Source organism: Labrus mixtus, chromosome 8, assembly GCF_963584025.1.
Source record: "Labrus mixtus chromosome 8, fLabMix1.1, whole genome shotgun sequence".
Lineage (NCBI taxonomy): Eukaryota > Metazoa > Chordata > Actinopteri > Labriformes > Labridae > Labrus > Labrus mixtus.
This window is the reverse complement of record NC_083619.1, coordinates 8,976,203-8,997,364: the sequence shown is the minus strand read 5'-3', so window position 1 is coordinate 8,997,364 and position 21,162 is coordinate 8,976,203. Positions and strand designations below refer to the sequence as shown.

Here is a 21,162-nt window from a genome sequence, read left to right as displayed (position 1 = left end):
CCCTCTCATTTATTTTTAATGTCAAGTGAAACTTTAATGTTTAGTAGCTCAATCTCCATCATTCATCAGAGCCATTCTGAGTCAATCAAACTTTTTTTGTGGAGATGTGAAACAGAATCAGGTCATCATGATTCAAAAAAGAGAAATGGTCGAGTTCAGAAGAATGATTCTTTCATTTTAGTGTAAATTTCATCCCAGTAGCATTTGTCACCCTGTTAAATGTCATCGCTCCAGCTGACGGATTAGCTGCTGCAGCAGCCTGATGAAGAACACCACTCTTAACTCTAACTGTGTTACTTTCAGCTGGTACTCTCTCAAAGGAAGGGCAGTTTATTAACTAATGCTGCTAAAAAAAAATCTTATTTTCTAAGTATCATAACATTGTTCAGAGACAATGGTCTGAGTGTGTGGGGTAACTGCATCGTACCAAATGCAGGCAAAAAAGTGTCTGTTCATGTACAGCTGTGTTTCCTGCACACAACGTAAGAACCAGATTAGCACAGATTGTTTGGCACTTTATTCCAGGCTAAACAGAAATAGACAAACACATTCATTTTTTAATTCTCCCCAACTACCATCCAGATATCCTGCTGAACTTTTCTCATTGTAAATGCACAAATTTAGAACATAATTAGCAGAGCCAGACCGATTAATCGGCCAGCCGATAGTATCGACCTATATGAGCAAATCACTTGAATATCCATATCACCTCAGTTTATCGCAGATATGCGCTGATATTATGAGAATTATTCACCAAAAAGCATCTCATTTGAGTATCATTGTATAACACTAGCAGTTCTCTCTCTGGCTGTCACCAGCAGAGGGTGCTATAAAGATTACAACAAGCATTAATTACTCTCCAGAGTGTCAAGCGGTGACGCACGTCATGTGCAGTTGCTTTCCAGTTGAGTCACCATCTTGTCTTCATTATATCTTTACCACAAGTGTTTGATTACTACATTTTGGGGACCAACCCAATAGATGTCTATATAGATCTATCTGTCTTTAATGATGGAACATAGATCTAAGAAAGATAGCAGATATATATATCGCCAGTGATTTTTTTTTCTCTCCCCAATATCGGTATTGCCCCCCAAAAATCCATATTGATAAGTGGCGCTTACAAGACACATCATTCAGCACATTAACAAGGTCTTGATCTTCAAAAGATCTTTGCTGATGTATGTTGGAGTTGTAAGTTGCTGATCGACAGACAAACAAAACAAACCTCTCAGAGAGCAAAGAGACTGCACACGAGCAGAGAGTTATTAGAGAGAGAGTTATGAATCAATGATCAGACAGGACGGACAGACGGATGGATTGAGAGTCAAACTGGGAGCTTGTTATGTTGCAGCAGCAGATAGTCCTCGCTTGGCCCAAGAATAATGCTTACACAGTAAATCTGGGTATGGCCACACATTAGAAGACAGCTGTGATAGGACAGATCAAAACACACCAACAAGAATGTGAAAACAAAGGTAAAAACATAACTTACTATGCAGATAGGAAGGTAAACACACATTTATAGTCAGCTTCAAAAAGCAATGTGTTTTTCTGTTCTCTGGATTTTAAAAGCTGTATTAACTGTTTTTGCGATTCGTGCCCTTGGTTTTGCAGATTCGGGTTGTAAAATCGTTGGCATGGAATGCAACACTGTAGGCAAGGTTTACAAATCTGTGGGCTGATTACAAATCCAAAAGCATGGTTAATGAACTGCACACAGATTAGTTAACCCAGAATACACATTTACATGTTTTCTGCACTGACTCCAGGGGGCTCTCTGAAGAAGAAGAAGAAAGTGTTGGATTAAATCGGTTGGCAGTTTGCATCTTCTACTTTTATCTGCACCAGTTTTTCTCCAGCTTCCTCCAAACCAAAGACACGCAGAGAAATACTCAGTGTTGCTGTTAGTTAATATACCCCTTCCTCTGGGTGTTAATCATTAGGGATTCCTTAATAATCCCTTAAGGCCATATTAATCAAGTTCAGAATTAGTTCAATGATGTTTCCAACAACTTGAATTCTTCATCCAATTCTACTGTAAGTGCAGTTTAAACATAACAGCAGATTAAATCGTATCATTTTTCCAATTACTGCCTGATCACTGCATCTCTGTGTTACAAACGTGTTGCACAGGTGGGTTATAATCAGAGAGCAGAAGTTTCAACAGACAGCCTGAGTTCTTCTGCTGGTGTCAGATATCCATGAGCATCGCAATGTTATTAATAAGACCCACTGGTAGAGAGGTAACAGGCGCAGGAGTGAGAACGTCAGATCAGATGTTGAAGACTTCATCAACATGTGACAGGTATGAGCGGAGTGTAAGAAAAATAATCTATGCAAAGCTCCTACTGTAAATCACAACCTTAACTGAAGCAATCATTGTGTGTGTGTGTGTGGGGGGGGTGCATTAGTTTTCAAGATATTCTGGCTTCCTTCACAGTGAGACCTGCCAAGCTCATCTGCATCCCCTCAGATGTGTGAAAGCCCATCCGACTACACTCACCTGTCCTGTGTGCCATTGCAAACGATATATTATGAATGAGAAACAGAACAAGTTTACCTATTTACTTGTGAAAGAAGGAACTAGAACGTGGAAATCAGACAGCTGAAAAACATCAAATATTTATCTACCAAAAGTAGTAACTAAAAACTGTGTGGAAGCAAATAATGCATCACTTGCTATCATCTATATTTACAAATTCTGCCAACGCAGGTCCGCATTTTTGGTATTAGAAACGTTCTGGTTTCCATTTATGGTATGAGTATTAGGGTATTGTCCATTAGTGTTTCAGCGAGTGTTTGCTGTATGCAGGAAAACAGTCAAACGTACAGAACACAGTGGCCAAAATCCTGAAAGCCATCATCTGACAAGGATAGCTAAAATGTATGTCTGTCACCAGATATCTGATTGTGAGTGCAGCTAAGAATTCCTCTTTAGATGTAATTTCTCAACATCATTTCATTGTCCATACTCACGTTGGTAGTCAGACTGTTGACAATGGTAACACACAAAAACACACAAAACAAAGTGACAAAAAGCTCTTACACCAGATAAACTCCTCATTTTCAGATGACATTTACATCACTAAGACCACAGAAAATAAACATGTCAGTGGCCATGAATAGGATAAAGGACGAGTAAAATTTAAATTGAATCGTGATGTGACATTGTTTTGTAAGTTGACAAATATGTGATTGCTTATGTTGGCCTGGCTGTCTGATTTCGCTTTACATACTACAAGTGTGGGCATGTGTGAGTGTGTGTGTGTGTGTGTGTGTGTGTGTGTGTGTGTGTGTGTGTGTGTGTGTGTGTGTGTGTGTGTGTGTGTGTGTGTGTGTGTGACAGATCCCTCATGGCTTGTCTTTTGCTATGCAAGCAAAGAAGCCCAGGACAAGTGAACAGACAGGTGTGAAATCAACCTGTCAGGAAAGAGAAGAGAATCATTTTCAGTAAAACCTGACACTTCAGGGCTACATTTGTTAAAACTAAACTAAAAACAGCCATCTTCATATCACCCAAAACATGGTCGTGGTAGTCCATTGATAACTGAGTAGAAAGGCAAAGTGTGTGTGTTTGTCAAAATCAGCTTGAAGCTGCTTGTGAACAGTTTTTAGCTTTTTATGAAACAGACTGAAATTAAGAACGATGCCTCTATGACCTATACGACAGCAAACAAGCCCCTTAGTGAGACGATTATGTGCCACGTTTCGGTGTCAGACGAGGATTTAAACGAAACACAGAATGGAAGTGTCTTTTTTTCCCCCATTTCTATTGGCAAAGATTACCAGTGAATGATTTGTTGGACAGTTAAAAGAATGCAAGAGTACACCGCCAAACCGGTATAAAGAGAACCTGTAGTTTTGTCCGCAGGTGGCTGAGGCATACCGAAGCTGCGTTTGCATATTTCTTACTAATGATGACAATGACTTTATCAGCAGGTGGCAAATTTTAATATGTGAACGCCACAGAAGGCCAAATGGGGCATAAAGACATATCACACTATCTGAACTTATTATATCAACGATTGTACTTTGTATTTCATTACAATTCAAATGGAATGGAAATTAAAATGGAGCCCCCCCTCTCCATTCAGTTTCTAGGTTTTCTGTGTGCCTGTATTATGTGTTTGAGTGCACTTGAAATCCTGACTCACTCGAGGTTCTTACTGTCAGACTTTTCAGATTTTCTGTTCTAGGGAGCTGGTCTTTGTTTTGATAAGTACTCTCCTGACGCATCCTTCTGAGTCAACCTTTGCTTCAATGACTCTACACAGGATCTATGAACTTCAAAGGGGTTTTGTCTGCCATCAATATATCACGTGTTCTAAAGTGTCTCGTGGTGTTATTTAATGTAACCTTACTTGCATTAGATGAAAGTAGTCTGGAATCCACTGAGTCCAAACGAGGTAAGATATGTGCCGGGCGTGTCTCGAAGTGTTTGGAATTGTTCTTTCCCTTTACTAAAGTGTTTTGTAGGGGTCTATGAAATTACTTCATGGCTTTAACCTCACACATGATTGTTTCTAAGATGTCATCATCTAGAGTTTGCTGCTTTGTTGTGAAGGATTCTGTTAAATGAAAGAGTCAGTCTTTTAGTGTTTTATTTAGCAGAATCTGCATCTCTCAATGTCTCAACAAGTTTGTCACCATCATTTGATCTTATAGTCTCTACCTGCCATCCAGATGACATGTTAACGTGGACATGTTGTGAAAAAATCCACTTTCACTGTGTTTTTGAACATATATCTGGGTAACCTGAGTGTCTACCAACCCACAAAATGTGAAATAAACCCATCCATTATTTTGATTGTGGTCTGCATAAGTCTTACAACACAGAGAAAAACGATCCATTTCAACTTTGCTCAACTTGTGATGATGTCACAGTGGGATTCTGATAAAAAAAAAAAAAGTACCCTCCCCTCTGCTGGTATCTCCACCCATGATGTTCTTGTGTTTCAAATACATGGGCCAGACAACAAGCCGGGGGTGTCTGGCACCGTGTAGTTCCTAGAGCACCTCCTCTTTTTACATTCTTCATATGGGATGGAAATAAAGAAACGTTGGTTCAGCGCGTCGATCAAAGGTTCGTAGGTCTCCAGCCATGGACTCCATCCCTAGCCTAGAGCAAAACTTTTGCGCAGGTCCGCCATTTTTATTCTTGCTAGCGAAGGAGTGATGTCTACCGGGAAAACTCAGGGGGGGCTCATTGCATTTAAAGAGACACACACACCAAAACGGAGCGTTCTGAGAGAGCTAGTTTATACAGGGTCACAAACCTCCTCTGGTGCTTGATTCATGTTATATTTTGACCAAAGCACAGCACAGATGTTTCATTTAGACCACAGGGGTAGAAAAGGGGGATAATATGTCCTCTTAAAGATTACTACTAGTCTACCCCCACAAATGTGGAGCAGTGGCGTCATCTGGCCTGGGATTTTTTCTAGCCTCAGACAATTCTTCCTCTTCTCTGTGACTTACAGTTAAGGTTGGACAATAACATAAGTGTATCTACTTAAAATAAAAACATTTTGAAATAAAAATGCTTCTTCGCAATACAAACATTGTATGAATCTGCTTACATGTTTGAATTTCCATCACAGAGTGTTGTATAAATATTCATCAGAATACAGGAATTAAGTGTTGTTTGCTCAAAATGTCCTGTGGGTAGCACCCCCAGACCCCCCTCTTATTCCCCGTGCTTCATTATGTTTAAAATGAACTCTGTACTGTTGTGGAATCGTTGGGCTACCTACAGCCAATGATGCCCACCTAAAAGTTTACCAGCCAATCCCTACATGACAAAGAGGCCTAATTTTCCTTTGCAATAATTCCCGAGCTGTTTAGAATTGTAAGAAGCCTCACAAGAAATATCAAAGATTATAAATATGAGTATATTATGCTAGAATATTGTTGGAATGTGCCAGAGGCCACCAAATTTGGGCTTTTGTGAACAGAATGTTTCTCTAGGGGGGGCATGTTCGACTTTATTTCGTCCTGGGATTAATCAAGTATTTCTAATCCTGACTCTGATGCCCCGGGACCCCCCCTTGCTAGCCACTGGCTGACTTCTCCATGTGTCTGTATCCCTTGCAAGAATAATGTAACTTTGCATCACGCTGACGTCAGCTTAACATACATAGAATTAAGACAGAGGCCTACTTTTAGGAATGAGAAAGCATCATAATAGAGGTTGTTTATTGGCTCAGCCCCTTATGTACCCAGGTCCAAGAAACCCCCCAGGTGTGGAGTGAGGGAGGTGACTCAGGTGTCAGCCAGAATAAAGCCTTGTGTACTTTGATGGAGCTCTCTCTTCATGTGGTGAGAGTCAATTTGACTTTCCCTATGGTCTTGTATAGATGGGTCATACAGAGTTTACAGGCAAAACAGTTTTACATCCACCTTATCTTCAGCTACACAATAGCCAATCACAAACTCTGCTTCATCTCAATAATAAAGAAGGATCCTGGGTTGACAGTCTATTAAATTCCACTGTCAGGCTAAAGCTTGTTAAAAAATTACTTGGCTAGGCCGAATTAGCCTAGTCAGCATTTAAAAGTTTCACAATCAATACAATTACTTTGTTTTAAGGACCATTAAGCAATTTATACCAATAATAAATGTGCAGAGCTTTTGACTTTATACAGTGACATTCATTCAGCAGGTTACTCACGGTTTCATGTCCAGTTGATGGTAGACTACATAGAAAAGTAAGGATCTGTTTTAAACTTCTATGTAATCACAGGGTAAAAACAATGATTAAAACGATACAACTATATCAAAGTGAAAAAGACACTTGTTTTAATCCTGTTAAAGAGGCATTGGGCTCTTGGCGCCAAAGCTGTACGCACTGGTCCTGATTACAATTACGTCATCAATGTGTGCCAATTTATAAATAATTTAGGTAATTTACAGTAGGCCTATGCAATTACTGCAGTAGAAAAAAAAATGAAATCACACTAGTCTGGAATCACATATAAAGGAAATTAAGAAGAAAACTTTTAAATATAAAGAAACAAGAACAATATTGGCAAACAATATATAGGGTATTCTTATAGAGATGGTTACGGCTCCAAATTATATTGTTGTCATCAAATCAAAGTCATTTTGAACTCAATCAAAGACATAAAACTTTCTCTCTCACTGAATGATTTTAATTACTTCTCTTTGAATCATTTGTTTGGATAAGTAACACAATTATTCTGTAACAAGTCTTTGCTGCCATCTACAGGTTGCTTGTGTTCCCAACCAGAAGGTGAAGGCTACCTGTAAAATAATGTATCTGCACGTTTAATTATAATGACTGAACCATAGACTGTGAAGCCTGAACACATCATAATGTCCTAACTAGGCCTAAGGAGATGTTTGTTGAAGCCGTCATAGTTGTGCGTAACAAGACAGTTTAAGTCCCTTTAGTAATGGGACGTCCAGGTTTTCAATTCCGATATTTCCGATTACATCCAAACGTCGCATCATTATTTTCAACGTGACGACGGAGGAAGTGAACGCATCAGCTAACACTTTGCTCTAAACAACAGACACATTACATAAGGTAAAACATTGAATTGTATAATGTTTGAACTTCTATTTTTGGCACTTGTTTTATACGTTTTAGTGACGTTTATCGTTTCTCATTGAAGTGATTGTTATTCGTACATTAAACGGTTAACATTGTCAGTTAACACCTGATGTTTGCTGCAATGCTAATAGCTACAAGCTAACGCCATGTAACTACTATTCACTGTTATTTAGGATAGAAATGTTACAAAGGACTTTATTAGCTTAGTAAGGAAGACAACGGGGTGAAACATCATTTTGTAATTTTACAACAGCTCACGAAAATCCACATTTTGGGGGCATTACGTATCATATAACATATAAAAAACATGATGTAAGATATGAGGAGTACACAGCAACAAGCTGGAGAGTTGTTCATGTTGAGATTAGCCTTTCCTAAGTTTTTCATACTTGGAGTACACTGAAAACAATGAGGCTTGAAGCTACCTTATCTGATGGTAATTCTTGTTCACTCGGCTTCAATAGAAACACTCACATTGTGTGTTGTTTTGTAATTTCAGAGACATCATCTTTCAGCCTCATGGATTCTCCGAGGCACACTAAAAATGCCAACCTGACCCGAGAGCCAAAGAACAACCAGAAGCAGCCATCCGCTCCTCGCCAGAAAGATGCCTATGCCCGGCTTCTGAGCCAGCACAGCAGCAGCAAGTTCAGTCAGTATCTTGAGCAATATGCGAGGGAAACATCTTTTCAGAGAGAAGGAATAGGGCTGAACACACAAGCCCAGAGTGACAGGCTGAATATACCACAGCGAAAGAGGGACCAAGCACCATGCGATTTCTCAGATTCAAGTGACTTCTCCCCCTCATCCATAAAAAGTAAAGGGGAGGAAAGTTCACTGTCCTTGTACATGGAAAAATTGAGCACCCGCAGTGCTTTGCAGGACTGTGAGAGGAAGCAGGGTGTGTCTGACAGACAGCAACGGGGACAGAGAAGAGACACCGCCACAAGTCAAGATGGAGACATCGAATCTGGCGAGGAACTCATCTCTTTGAAACCCAATGACTTGAAAAAACAGCAGAAGCAGCAGAAGAAAAGTAAAGGCTCTAGGGAGACTGACTCGTTTGTCGGACCCCCACAGTCCCCAATGACAGCAAGTGCAAGTGGACAGGAGCAAGAGAAGACGACAAAGTCAAAGAAAAAAAATCCGCCAAAGCACCAAGAAGAGAATAAAGACAGAGAAGGGGCGTCAAAATCTGAGGTTGACCCTCAGATGACAAGGCCAAAGTCCCCTCATGGCAGAGACAAAAAAACACAGCAAACCAGAGGTAAATGCCTGGTTAGGTGTATCTGCTATGATAGTGTTGTTTTGATACTCTTGATCATTTATTTTGAATAAATTAATAATTTGAATGTATTTTAGCTCCTAGTGCCAATTCCCCTGCCGACAAGAGTAAGAACAAAGGAGGGAGAGGATCAAAGAAACAAGTGTTTGAGCCCTACATGACGCTCGAGGAGGTTTCCCATGGCCTTAAAAGAGGAGAGCTCATTCAGGTACAAATCCAGCGTTAGGCTGTATTAATATCCATAAGATTACTTTGACTAGGTGGTCAAACTATGTGGGTGTAAGTTTGTCATCATTTGAGTTTTACTCAATAATTACAACATAAGAAAAACCTCTATCCTGGTCTCCTTTACAATAAATCTAAAAACTCCATACTTGTTGTCCTGCATAGTTTCAGGCCCATTTTACTAAGCCAGACCTTGAATCATGTGCTTCCAAAAAAAATGGTGTGACATTTGTATTTTATTTTAGAAGTTAAACACAAAGCATACTGCTGCATATGTTTCTGAATTCTACATACTTTGTTCGCAGGGTCAGTTAAGAATCAACCCGAAGAAATTCCATGAAGCTTTCATCCCGTCTCCCGTAAGTTTGAATTAGACGCATCATTTTAAACATTTGCAGTGTCCTGTATAATAAATGTATATGTGATTTCATTCTATTGTCCTGTACTCTATCATTGAAAGTCCTGAAAGGTTAAAGTCAACATTTAAAGACGTGCTTGAGACAGAAACCCTGTCTATGTTTTCAGGATGACACCCGGGATATATTCCTCGATGGGATTGTAGTCCGTAACAGAGCACTGAATGGAGACATGGTGGCGGTGCAAATCCTCCCTCGAGAGCAGTGGAAGGTAGACCACATTTACAACCCCTTCAATTTTCACAGCTTTTCAAAGTTTATTTTTATCTCTACAGGATCCAAGTATTGAGTGAGTCAGCAGGATTTAAATGTACTGTACGTGTCCTTTCAGGTTGTGAGGTCAGACACTGACTGTGATGGCACCAGTGAGTCAGAGACCCAAAGAGACAACACAGTGCAGAAGAAAAGCGCACAACGCACCCCCAGGCCTGATGTAGACCAGGGCAGCGACCGAGAGGAACTTATCAGAAGAGTTCGGAACACCACTCTCACTGACACAGGTACTGTACCAGAGTATAAAGAACATAGAAACACTTGTTTTAAATATTACAAATTCACCTGGTTGGTAATGGTAATTTTTTGCTTGGAAGCAAAAACAGAGCAGTAGTTTAACTTGTTAGTGTGAATGTGTCCTCTCTTCTGGTGGAAACAGGAGAACCTCTGGAAGACCCCCCAACCCAAAGATCCAACGGGGAAATTCTCCAAAAGACGGCTAAAGTGAGCTTCTTGACTGTTTGTCCACCTGCATCACCAAGTTAGAAAAAACCACTCAATCATAGGTTTTTCCTACCAGGCCACAATAAAAAGGTTCTATGTGTTAACTATATACGGTATATGCTAAAAGACGAGGCAGTTAAGTGAAACAGTTAGTCTAAATATGTAGAATTTCCCAGTTGGGCTGGGAATCTTAGGGTTTCTCACGATTCGATTGAGAATCTATTTTCTGGATTCATGAATCAAAGTCAATTTTTGAATTAGTACATACTTCAGGATCTACTCCAGTCATCTTTTTTGCTGAGAGTTGGCCTTAGCACTTTGCAGGGAGTGACTGATTAGCCCATCTATTTAAAATCTCAGAAGATAAGAATCTCGATTTTTACATAAATAGTTGTTTTTCCCAACTCTATTTCCCAGTTTTAATCACAACCTAAACCATTTATTTTAAGTCGCCACAAAAACATTCAATTTATTCATCTGGTTCATAATAAAAGCAAGATATTTATAGTCACTGAAGAGCTTTTCTTTGAGAAAAATAGGGTGCAGAAACGATAATCTAAGATCACAAAGTTGCTACCTGATCATTCACTTGTTCATTTGGTTTGCTTGTGCTCAGGACATTTTATTAAACTCTGTCTCTTTGCACCCCTTCTTTTTATTCTACCAGGTGGTGTACATTGTTGAAAAGAAACACTCCAGAGCTGTGACAGGCTTCCTCAAATTCCTGCCAGATAAACCTTTTGCCATGTTCTCCCCTGTCGACCACCGGGTGCCCCGGATTAACATCCCCCTCACCGACTGTCCTGAAAACTTTAGTACCCGCCCAGGCGACTATACAAACACCCTGTTCATATGTCGGATCACCAACTGGGTAGCAGACAGCAACTTCGCAGAAGGGTGAGTGTTGACATTTAAACATGACAACATTATTTACAACAGTAGAACAACTAACCGTGCTCTCTCCTGGTGTCTCCTCCAGTCAACTCGCTAAGACGCTGGGTCAAGCTGGAGAGATCGAGCCAGAGACGGAGGGCATCCTGACGGAGTACGATGTGGATTGTTCTGAGTTCTCAGATGATGTGTTGAACTGCCTGCCCAAAAACCTGCCCTGGACGATCCCACCTGAGGAGATGAGGAACAGGAAAGATCTGAGGTATGGCTTTTCTGTTTGTATTTTGAAATATAAATGAGTTACCATTGCATGCCTGTTTAAAGGCCTGAGGGTCCTAGAGCAACACCTGCAGTGTTTCTAATTGTTGTGCTTATAATTTCAGTTGTCATCCATTGGCAGCAAGCATGTGTACTGTAGAACTTCTTAATTTAGATCATGTTTGATACAGAACTATTTTATCATGCGTAGGACGGAGTGTATCTTTACTATCGACCCTGCGACAGCCAGAGACCTGGACGATGCTCTGTCCTGTAAACAACTCCCTGACGGTAAACGACCTCTATTATTGATCTCAGTGATGAAGATGATTATGGTGAATTCTGATCACAGATATTGATTCGATTGTTTTAGTCACGGCTGTCTCTTTAACACAGGTAACTTTGAGCTGGGAGTCCACATTGCTGATGTGAGTTATTTTGTGGAGGAGGGCAATGCTCTGGATAACATCGCCAGCCAAAGAGCAACAAGTGTCTACCTGGTTCAAAAGGTGAGAGTTCCTACTTACATATAAAAGAAAATACTTAACTTGCTTCATACCGAAAATCACCCATGCATCTTCTGTATTATCAGAACTTTGATTGACCCCCTTTTGATACACAAACCTTTCCTTATTGTCTTGTATCCCTCACCAGGTGATCCCCATGTTGCCCAGGCTGCTGTGTGAGGAGCTGTGCAGTCTGAATCCTCTCACTGACAGACTCACGTTCTCTGTCATTTGGAAAATCACGCCAGAGGGAAAGGTATGGCCATGTAAAAAAAATCATGGACCTATTAAAGCTGTCCATGTTGTTTTTTGCCTTTTATACAAGTAGACTGAATGTGCCTTACATTGAAACAGGAGAAAGCATCAAATCCGGTGTATAAGACGCACTTTTGACACTTATTTCTAAAAGGTTAGCTGCTTCCTGTCTACCGGTATAAAATGCTGAGACACGTGCCGACGCTGTCATTACTGCAAGTGTAGACGCCACCATCACACAGTGCACAGAACTTTGACACTCTTGAAAGTTTGCCCACATTCATTATGTGTTGCAAACGGCCGCTTCACTGCTCAAAACTAGCTGGGATACATAAAGATGAAGACCAGACCATTGTGGAGCGCTAAGGCTGGTTATCTCCACTGGTCTCATGATTTGATCCATTCAGGTCACATAAATTAAAAACCTTCAGGTAAAGAGGATAAACACGGTCTGATGGCTGATTGATTTAGCAGGAAATCTCTCTTGATGCTCCGGGTTGTTATTGAATCATCTTCCATTTCTCCCTCCAGATCCTCAGCGAGTGGTTTGGCCGCTCAGTCATTCGCTCATGTGTGAAGTTGAGTTATGACCACGCTCAGAGCATGATCGAAGCGCCTGAGAAGATGTTCTCTGCTGAGGAGCTGCCTCCGGTGGACCCTGAGCACCCCATTGATGAGATCCATCAGGCTGTGCTCAACCTGCACTCCATCGCCAAGAACCTCCGAGCTCAGCGCTTCTCAGGGGGGGCTCTTAGACTGGATCAGGTTGGTCCTGCTGTTTATCTTTTCTATATCAGGTGTGATGGAGCATGAAGGAAGTGTCTCAAAGAAAGTATCAGGCTTCACAAATCCCGACCAGAATTAGTGATTTAAGATTATATAAAGATACAAATTCATCTGTGTGATATGAAGATAGGACAACTTTCAAATAAATGATGAAGTCAATTGTGTAAACTTAATAAAAGCTAAGTCATCTTATTAAAAACTCAATTATTTGTTATTGTCAGTTATGACAAAGTTTAAAAAACAACACAGTATATGTAATAGTTGAATAACTGTTTTGCAGTCTGTTTGTATCTAAAAATGAGAGAGCTCCTTTTAGATAACATAAAAGTTATTTGAAAAAGATTTAACGAGAGTATTTGAGCTAGCTGAGGTGTGATATAAAATCGTCCCATGATTTCAGAATGAATGGTAAAACCCAGATTATTGGATTCATTTTCTGTTTCTTGTTTTGAATTTAGTTGAAACTGTCATTCACCCTGGACAAAGAGACCATGATGCCTCAAGGCTGCTATGTTTACCAGTACAAAGACAGCAACAAGTGAGTAACAGACTGGTGTCACGTACATGCCTACCTCTGTGTGCAAAGTTCAGGTGAAACATCATCCTGAAACTATCTGCAGTCCTTTATATCAGCTCTCATTCCTGTTTACACTATTTAACTCTCAGGCCCAGCCCACACATAGGAGGGATTTTTTTTAAAACATGAATGAATCACGTCCTCACACACTAAGTTCTCAGAAACATCTTCGTCCAAATAAAAGTGTACTATACTAAATACAGCTGCCATGAGCATGCCAAGTCAACAACACTTTCCTTGACATGTGAACATTTCATTTACAAAGTTGTCACCTAAAATCAAGTTTACATGTGTACAAAAGGCCAAAAGGAACAGAAAAATCTACTTTAAAAAAATATCGGCCTATGGATATAATTTCTGTGTTTTCCAGGTTGGTGGAGGAGTTCATGTTACTGGCCAACATTGCCACAGCCAACCACATCTACCACAAGTTTCCCCAGCTGGCCATGCTCAGACGACACCCTCCACCCAAAGCAAAGATGGTGGATGAGCTGCAAGAGCTCTGTGACCAGCTGGGCATCAGCATTGATCTGTCCTCTGCAGGAGCGCTCCATGTCAGTAACACAACAGATGTGACCCGTTCAGACAACGGGGAGACGAGTAGAAAATGTTTTATCCTCAATAAGATTAGATGTTCTTTAAATGATCAAATGATGAAGTTATTACATTTCTTGTCTATTGAATGTCTTCTAGCTCTCTTACTTTATCACAAAAGGAAATAGTACACGTTTTGCGCTGACAGAAACTTAAGTGATCGAGTTTGTGGGTCTTTCCCTCGAATGTTTGAGACATATTGTCTTTGTATTAATGCCTCAAATGTGCTTTTCTGACATGCAGAAGAGTATCAACACGACTCTTGGTGACGATGAGTACACGGCGGCCAGAAAGGAAGTCCTCACTCACATGTGCTCCAGACCCATGCAGGTTAGAGCTCAGTAACTCCTTCTGTTGACCTTCTATCCATTTGTTAAGCCTGTGTGGAATACATGTGTTTTGTCAACCCAAGCTTTTGTTGAATGATTGTGTCTTGGTGTTTTCCCAGATGGCGTTGTACTTCTGTTCGGGTGGACTGAAAGACGAGAAGTTATTTAAACACTACGCCCTCAATGTTCCTCTCTACACTCATTTCACATCACCCATCAGACGCTTTGCTGACATCGTCGTTCATCGGCTTCTGGCTTCGTCTCTGAGTGCGTACCTTCCCTACCAAAGTCACGAAAACACACACACACACACACACACACACACACACACACAACAGTGTGCCCTTTTTGTTTCAAACAGTGATGCTGTTGTTGATTCAAAGAGAACAAAGCAGCCTCAGATCTCTCATTCAGTTAACCTGTTGTAGTTTTTGCTGCTGTGTTTTCTTTTTGTTTCTGCACTGAGGGGTCCTTTCTGATAATAACATGCGTGTCTTCGTGCAGAGTGTGGACCTCATTTGGGGCTGTCGACAGAAGAAGTCCAAAAACAGGCATCCCAATGTAATGACAAGAAAACAATGTCAAAGAGAGTCCAGGAGCTCAGCTCGGAGCTTTTCTTTGGAGTGTTTGTGAAGGTTGGTACCTTAGGAGTCCGTCAGAGTGAAACACATGGAAAAAATAGCATAACATTATCTTTTTTATTGTCATCTTTGTTAAAGTTGTCATGATTCAATGATTAGCTTGGACATCAAAAACTTGATGAACTTTTAAAACCATATTTAAAGATGTTATTATCTCATAAAGAAAGGATAAGTGTGATGTCATTGTTTCCCTGATCATCCTAAGTGTTAAATAAAAACTGCTGTTGGACCTTCTTGCGCATCCTCTTCCCCAAGCATCATTTAGATATAAAATAAGTCAGTTTCTCGATGCTTATTCAAAAAGTTGTTGTTACTACCTTCTATGAAATGACATGTTGTTCTGTGTTCACAGGACTGTGGTCCTCTGGACTCTGAGGCCATGGTGATGGGGGTGCTGGATCAGTCCTTTGATGTTCTTGTTCTCCGATACGGAGTTCAGAAACGCATCTACTGCAAGGTCAGCTCCATCACACGCCCACTAACAGGGAGAAGTTTCAGTCTTCATTTTTTACATCTATGCACATGTTTGCAGTACAGGGACTGTATTTGATATTCTTATTATTAGTGTCATTCAACGTTTTCGTTAATCTACGACAAGCACATCATTTAAAACCAAAAGAAAGTTCATTTAGGAAAGAGAAATAAGGCAGTTAGTAGTATGAAGGTGTGAAAGTTTAGAACAAAAAAAAATCTAACAGGGGGTTTCAGACGTAGGGGAAGGGACACTTAGATCTGAAACAGTTTCAAACGGTTTGTTTCCACCTTCAGTCTATTGCGGGCCTGGACTCATTCCACCATCGTAAGGTGGGGAAGAAATCTGAGCTGACTCTGGTGTGGACATCAGAGGACCCAGAGAAACCTCCTGAGGAGCAGGTGAGAACCACGCATGCTGAAAGATGTGTGCCAAATAAGAACATGCTAACAGTTCCCTTTACAGTAGAGTGTCTATGATAGGTAAGAGTCTATTAAAATGCCAACCAATAATATATACTTCATATATGACTATATCCAAATATCTTAGGGTTCATTAGCTTGATGTAACTTTGTCCACATATACAGTTTAGATTGTTTTATACAGTTAAACAGCACTTAAGATGCATTCAGATCACAGACATGTAGCAGCTAGCTGAGGTCAGGATGCTTCAAAGGTGTTTTTGTGAAAGCATATTGACAGAATGTGTCGTTTGTAAAAGGAATATATTTTTTTCTTTCCAGGTCATTTCAATCTTTACATTAGTGGAGGTGCAGCTCAAAGCAGACGAGGCTCCGATGAAGTACAGCGCTGAGCTGAAGAGGCCTGAGGAGACCAGCTCCTAAACACTTCAATGTGCCAAACCGTACACAAACACCGTTACGGACATTTTGGATTGCACTCTTTGATAAGCTGTCCTGTAGAAATGACTTTAGAGCCAGTATTACTGTGGTGAGCTGGGAAATCACTTGAATGCCTGTTGCAGTGTTTACTTACTACATTATGGTCATAACTGCTGCCAACATCAAACTTTTACAAATAGTTTCAAAGTTTCTGTAAAAGGGACGTAAGGCTGCTCTTTGCTGTCATTCACTTGTGATAGATGGAAATCAAAGTTTAGAGACATGCATCATTTTATGCCTCAACATCACAAGTTGAGGCATAAAAGGAAAGACAAATTTTATTCCTCAAAAATTAATGAGAAATAATGACGTAAAAAAAAGGTCAACTTTTATCTGTATATGCTTTAAATCACAGGTCAAGTGATTTAAAGCATATCCAAATAAATGTTGACCTTTTTGTGTGTTTCAACATTTAAATACTACTAGCTCTAGCTAAGCTTCTATTGTCTCAGCAAAGGGGCATGACTTAAGTTGATTTTCAAAGTAAAAGACTCTGGTCTAACAGTGAGGCAGCACATAAATGTTGACTCTGCTGTAGTAGACTTCTTCAACTAGTGAGGATTGTTTAAGTGTGACAAATGTTGTACTACGTCTATTGTTTAAACTGACTTTTAACACGTTTACTTTTAGATTGATTACTTTTTTCTGATTCAAGAATGTGTAGAGATCCATATTTGTGTTTGCAAAGCAATAGTGAGAGAGTAAACCGCAGTACTGAAGTTTATTTATGTGTAGCCATCATATACGATTTAGAGAAACTGAGGCTACATAGATAGTTGCATTAGATGCAGGGCAAAACAACATTTAGATTGAAACGAAATAAACAGCCAGGTCAGCCATAAGTTATTTTACTGCTCTCTGTATTTATATACTTTTATTGTAGAAAGAGTTTCAGAGTCTTCAGACTCATAAAAGGAGGAGACTCTTAATGTCACGGTGATGAAGTACAACTCGGAGGACTTTTTGTCATTTAATTTAAATAGTTAAAAAGTGGCTCTCATAGATATAAAACAGTGTTGTAGTCTAATCTGAGGTACATGTTCTGTTTTTAGAGTGCCTATCAGGACTCCTCTTATTAATATATATCAACTCATTGTTACTGTTTTTAATGCAAAACATGGGAATGACTTGAATGTGATTTGCTGCTGAAATAGTTGGTGGCCTTGGATCTTAATGCGTTTTATTTTTGTTCATCTTAGAAGTGCTTCCAACTCTTGTTTGTGTGGGTTTTTTTAATGCTCAGACCTGATTTGTGCAGCACAAATACTTTATGGACCTCACTAATATCAACTGTGAATTCAGCCTTAATTTAGTCGAGTGACGATAAAAGCTAAATATCAGTGCTGCTGCACATTTAAACTGATTTGTCCTGTTTTTTTGGTTTGACTGAGTCGGAGTGCCTTTCTTTTTCTTACTCTCACATTTTAGTTTAAAGGTTTTATATAAAGTCATAGGCTACAGATTAGCGGCTCAGTCTTCAAAAATATTTTTCTGTTATATTTGGATATAAAATCTATTTCAGAGGTGTTTGTTGAAATCTTCAAGACAACTAGCTTAAGTTTGGAGGTTATTTTGATTTCCAGGGACTGACGGCATGCCATGAGCTGTAATTTAAACCAATAGGTGAATTGCTTTGCAGAACTATTATGCTGACTTTGTAGGAGGTGGCTCTGCTTTCTATGTATGTCTCCTATTTAAAACCCTTAATACTAAATTCAACTTTATAGTCACTGTTGTTGTTTTTGTTTTCCGAAGTTATACTGTGACATGTAACGTCAAAGTGCAGTTGTTCTCTGCTTCACAACATACTGAGAAGTAGACGACTGTCTATGTCTGTAGGAAAATAAACACATGAAATCCATGAAGGGGGAACTCACGACTGTTTTTCCTCTTAGTGCTGCTCTGGTGATCCCCTATTCACAATCCTGTGGCACTGCCCTCCGGAGTTTAGTTTACATTGTGACTATACACAGTCTGTTTTTTCATCTTGGGAGTGTCCTTAATCAATCAACCATAAACATACTGCACCAGCATGCTAGAAGATATCGAGTCAGGCTTTCGTCACAGCTGATTATCCTGCCTTAATTACACGTAGGCCTACTGTATAAAAGTGGGTGAAACGTCAAGCTCCTCAAATCTGATGAGGTTCCTTCTGGAGGATTTCATTAAAAGTGTGTTTAGTGTTCCATACTGACATCTAGCGTCTAGGCTACTTGAATTTTGAATACATTTAAGTAAACTTTGCACAAGTCTATATGAAATATCTACATGACCAAAGCTTCTTTCCATTCTCTGTTGCTAATATCAACATCAATGAACCCTGTGCACAATAACCAGCATTGACAGAGTTAGCAACTAGCTAGAGAACAAGAATAGCATTAAGCTACCACAGAGCCATATTTTTACAGCAGGACATTCTGTAGCTTAAAAAAAACTATTAGATGAACCCTCTGTACACTAACTACCTTTCCACGGCAGCAAAAGTTAGCAACCAAGAGAACACATACTGTATAGCATTAAGCTAGCTTTGCTATTAGCCATATTTTCCCAGCAGAGTAGGCCTAAACCTGTATTTTTAAGTAGACACAAAACAGCTATTAGGCCTACTTATGTTTCATTTGTATGCTGAAAGTTTAAGAAAGTAACTCATGATGCTCTGTGTCAGAATGTATTTTTTGTAGTTTTTTTAAGTGACTTGGTCATTTTTCAGTCATGGATAATTTTATCATTCAGCATTTTATCATGAATCAATTGGCATTATGAAATTGTATTTGTATTGTCTAGAATGCATGACCCTGACTGAATCCCAAGACTCCACAATACGAGCGGCTGCTCTCCCAGTTTGGCAACAGGGAGGAAGTGGACCCCAACTGACGCTGTACAACAGGCAAAGTCAGCTCTCAGTCAAGGGGACATAGTAGGTCAGGTGCTTGTAGTAGCAGAGGTCGGCACCAGGTGGAGGCAAAAATATGTGCAAAGGCTCACAGTTCCAAGCCGGGCCAATGGACGAGATGGGTAAACCTGGAGCATCAAAAAAATCACATGGAAGGATGTTTGGGATATGGAAGGAAGCAGTTCAAGGAAGTTTCATCATTAGAGCCACCTATGATTTTCTTCCCACTCCTAAAAAGACCCAGCATGTCCACTCTGTCAAACACCAGGAACCCGTAAGACACATCCTCACCGGCTGCAAAACAAGCCTCACCCAAGGACGTTATACCTGAAAGCACAACCAGATCCTCCGGCAACTGGCTCTAATCCTGGAAGGGAGGAGGGCTACCACCAATGCACTCTCTCCCCCAACCTCTGGCTTCTAGTACACCACTGCCTTCCCAAGGCCCAAGGAATCCAAACGTGAGAAGGGAAGCATGCCTATTGGATGCAGCCAGGGATTGGAAGATGCAAGTCGATCTTGACCAGAAGATTTCCACCAGAAATTTTCACAAAAAATCTGAGGCTGGATTTGATTATGTGGTCAGCCTCGCTAAAGTCCCTATACATTGTGGAACTACCTGTGCCATGGGAGGCTGCAGTTGGGGAAGCATACGAACGCAAGAGGCCGAAATATTCCGATCTAGCAGCCGAGGCATTACAACAGGGCTGGAGAATGCACACCCTGTGGAGGTTGGATGCAGAGGCTTTTTTGCCACGTCTTCCACCAGGCTACTGCAAGGGATGGGAGTCCAAGGATAGGCCCTCCATCACGTTTATGGCTCTTGCTGTAAAGAAAGGATCCCAACTGGGCTGCAAGATGACCATCAGCCTACAGGCTGGGTAAAAGCAGAGGGGGGGGGGGGGCTCTGTAGATGTTATGGGCCTATCAAGGAAGCAGGGTGCCCACCTGATGACCCCAATGAAGTGATTACCCCTACCCCCCATTCAAGACATCTTAATTTCCAAGTACTGTAAGAGGGATTGTAAGATCAAGTCCTATGAGCTCAACTATAGTGTTGACCTGTCTTTGTTTGGAACAGTAGCACACAATGTTTACAAGAGTTTTTGTTTCGGGTCCTTCACTACCTTTCATATAATTTCTTATCAGCTGAACACTGACACCAGCAAATAACAAGCAGTGACTCCTATCTCAGTCATGTGTACTGATGGAACTCAAGCTACTTGAATTTTATAGGAGTTCAGATAACAAACCTTTTCTTATTAAAGGGAGGTTTCCCTTAAGGTTTGAAGTTCAGTTTCAAACCCCTCACTGGCAGTTTAGTGAGACCATTTCTATAGCGCTGGAAGACGTGACTAATCTTCAACAGAGGAATCCTACAGGGTATTACTCATAATATGACTTGATTGATAACCCCACACGCACAGCCAATTAAGTCTCACCCCTTGAATGTAAAGGATAGTTTTATCGAATATTAAATCTTTATTGCCGTGACAAACAGAGATTCCCAGCAGTCTCTTGTCTCTCATTTACACAACCAAAGTCCAAAGGCCGCATATATATTCATTACAAAACTTACTGGATGGCCATCTTTGTCAAGGCCATGTATGGAAAGATTTGTTAGATAATTTATGATTGTGCTGTTATTGGTTTAAAACAGTTGTTTCTAAAGGTTACCCCAACAGATAGAAAAATAAATGAGGCTTGGACAACACCCTCACCATGACAGGACAGATTCCCACCTCTAGGTAAGAGATTGGTTTCTATTCCTCTTCCTTTCCCTTACACTCCAGTTCAAAGTCAAAGTGCCATAAAAATCTATCTGTCAGCCCTCAG

At 40.3% G+C, this 21,162-nt stretch overlaps 1 protein-coding gene across 1 annotated transcript; it reads left to right on the top strand.

Moving 5' to 3' along the window:
* The first annotated feature begins 7,474 nt into the window (after positions 1 to 7,474).
* dis3l2 (DIS3 like 3'-5' exoribonuclease 2) lies at positions 7,475 to 18,298 on the top strand. The gene is made up of 21 exons (XM_061043433.1): positions 7,475 to 7,552; positions 8,079 to 8,846; positions 8,942 to 9,072; positions 9,395 to 9,448; positions 9,615 to 9,716; positions 9,837 to 10,005; positions 10,158 to 10,222; positions 10,890 to 11,119; positions 11,202 to 11,375; positions 11,583 to 11,662; positions 11,768 to 11,880; positions 12,026 to 12,133; positions 12,664 to 12,897; positions 13,377 to 13,456; positions 13,866 to 14,049; positions 14,333 to 14,419; positions 14,538 to 14,685; positions 14,923 to 15,053; positions 15,412 to 15,516; positions 15,828 to 15,932; positions 16,275 to 18,298. Exons 2-21 carry the CDS (start codon positions 8,099 to 8,101, stop codon positions 16,374 to 16,376), a joined length of 3,150 nt encoding a protein of 1,049 aa, XP_060899416.1. The 5' UTR covers positions 7,475 to 7,552; positions 8,079 to 8,098; the 3' UTR covers positions 16,377 to 18,298.
* Positions 18,299 to 21,162: the final 2,864 nt, after the last annotated feature.

Excerpts from the sequence above, each read along its gene's own strand:
- dis3l2 (XM_061043433.1), top strand. The coding sequence starts at position 8,099 with ATGGATTCTCCGAGGCACACTAAAAATGCCAACCTGACCCGAGAGCCA. Across the intron at positions 11,663-11,767 it reads CTGTAAACAACTCCCTGACG|GTAACTTTGAGCTGGGAGTC; the intron begins GTAAACGACCTC and ends TCTTTAACACAG. Across the intron at positions 12,134-12,663 it reads AAATCACGCCAGAGGGAAAG|ATCCTCAGCGAGTGGTTTGG; the intron begins GTATGGCCATGT and ends TTCTCCCTCCAG.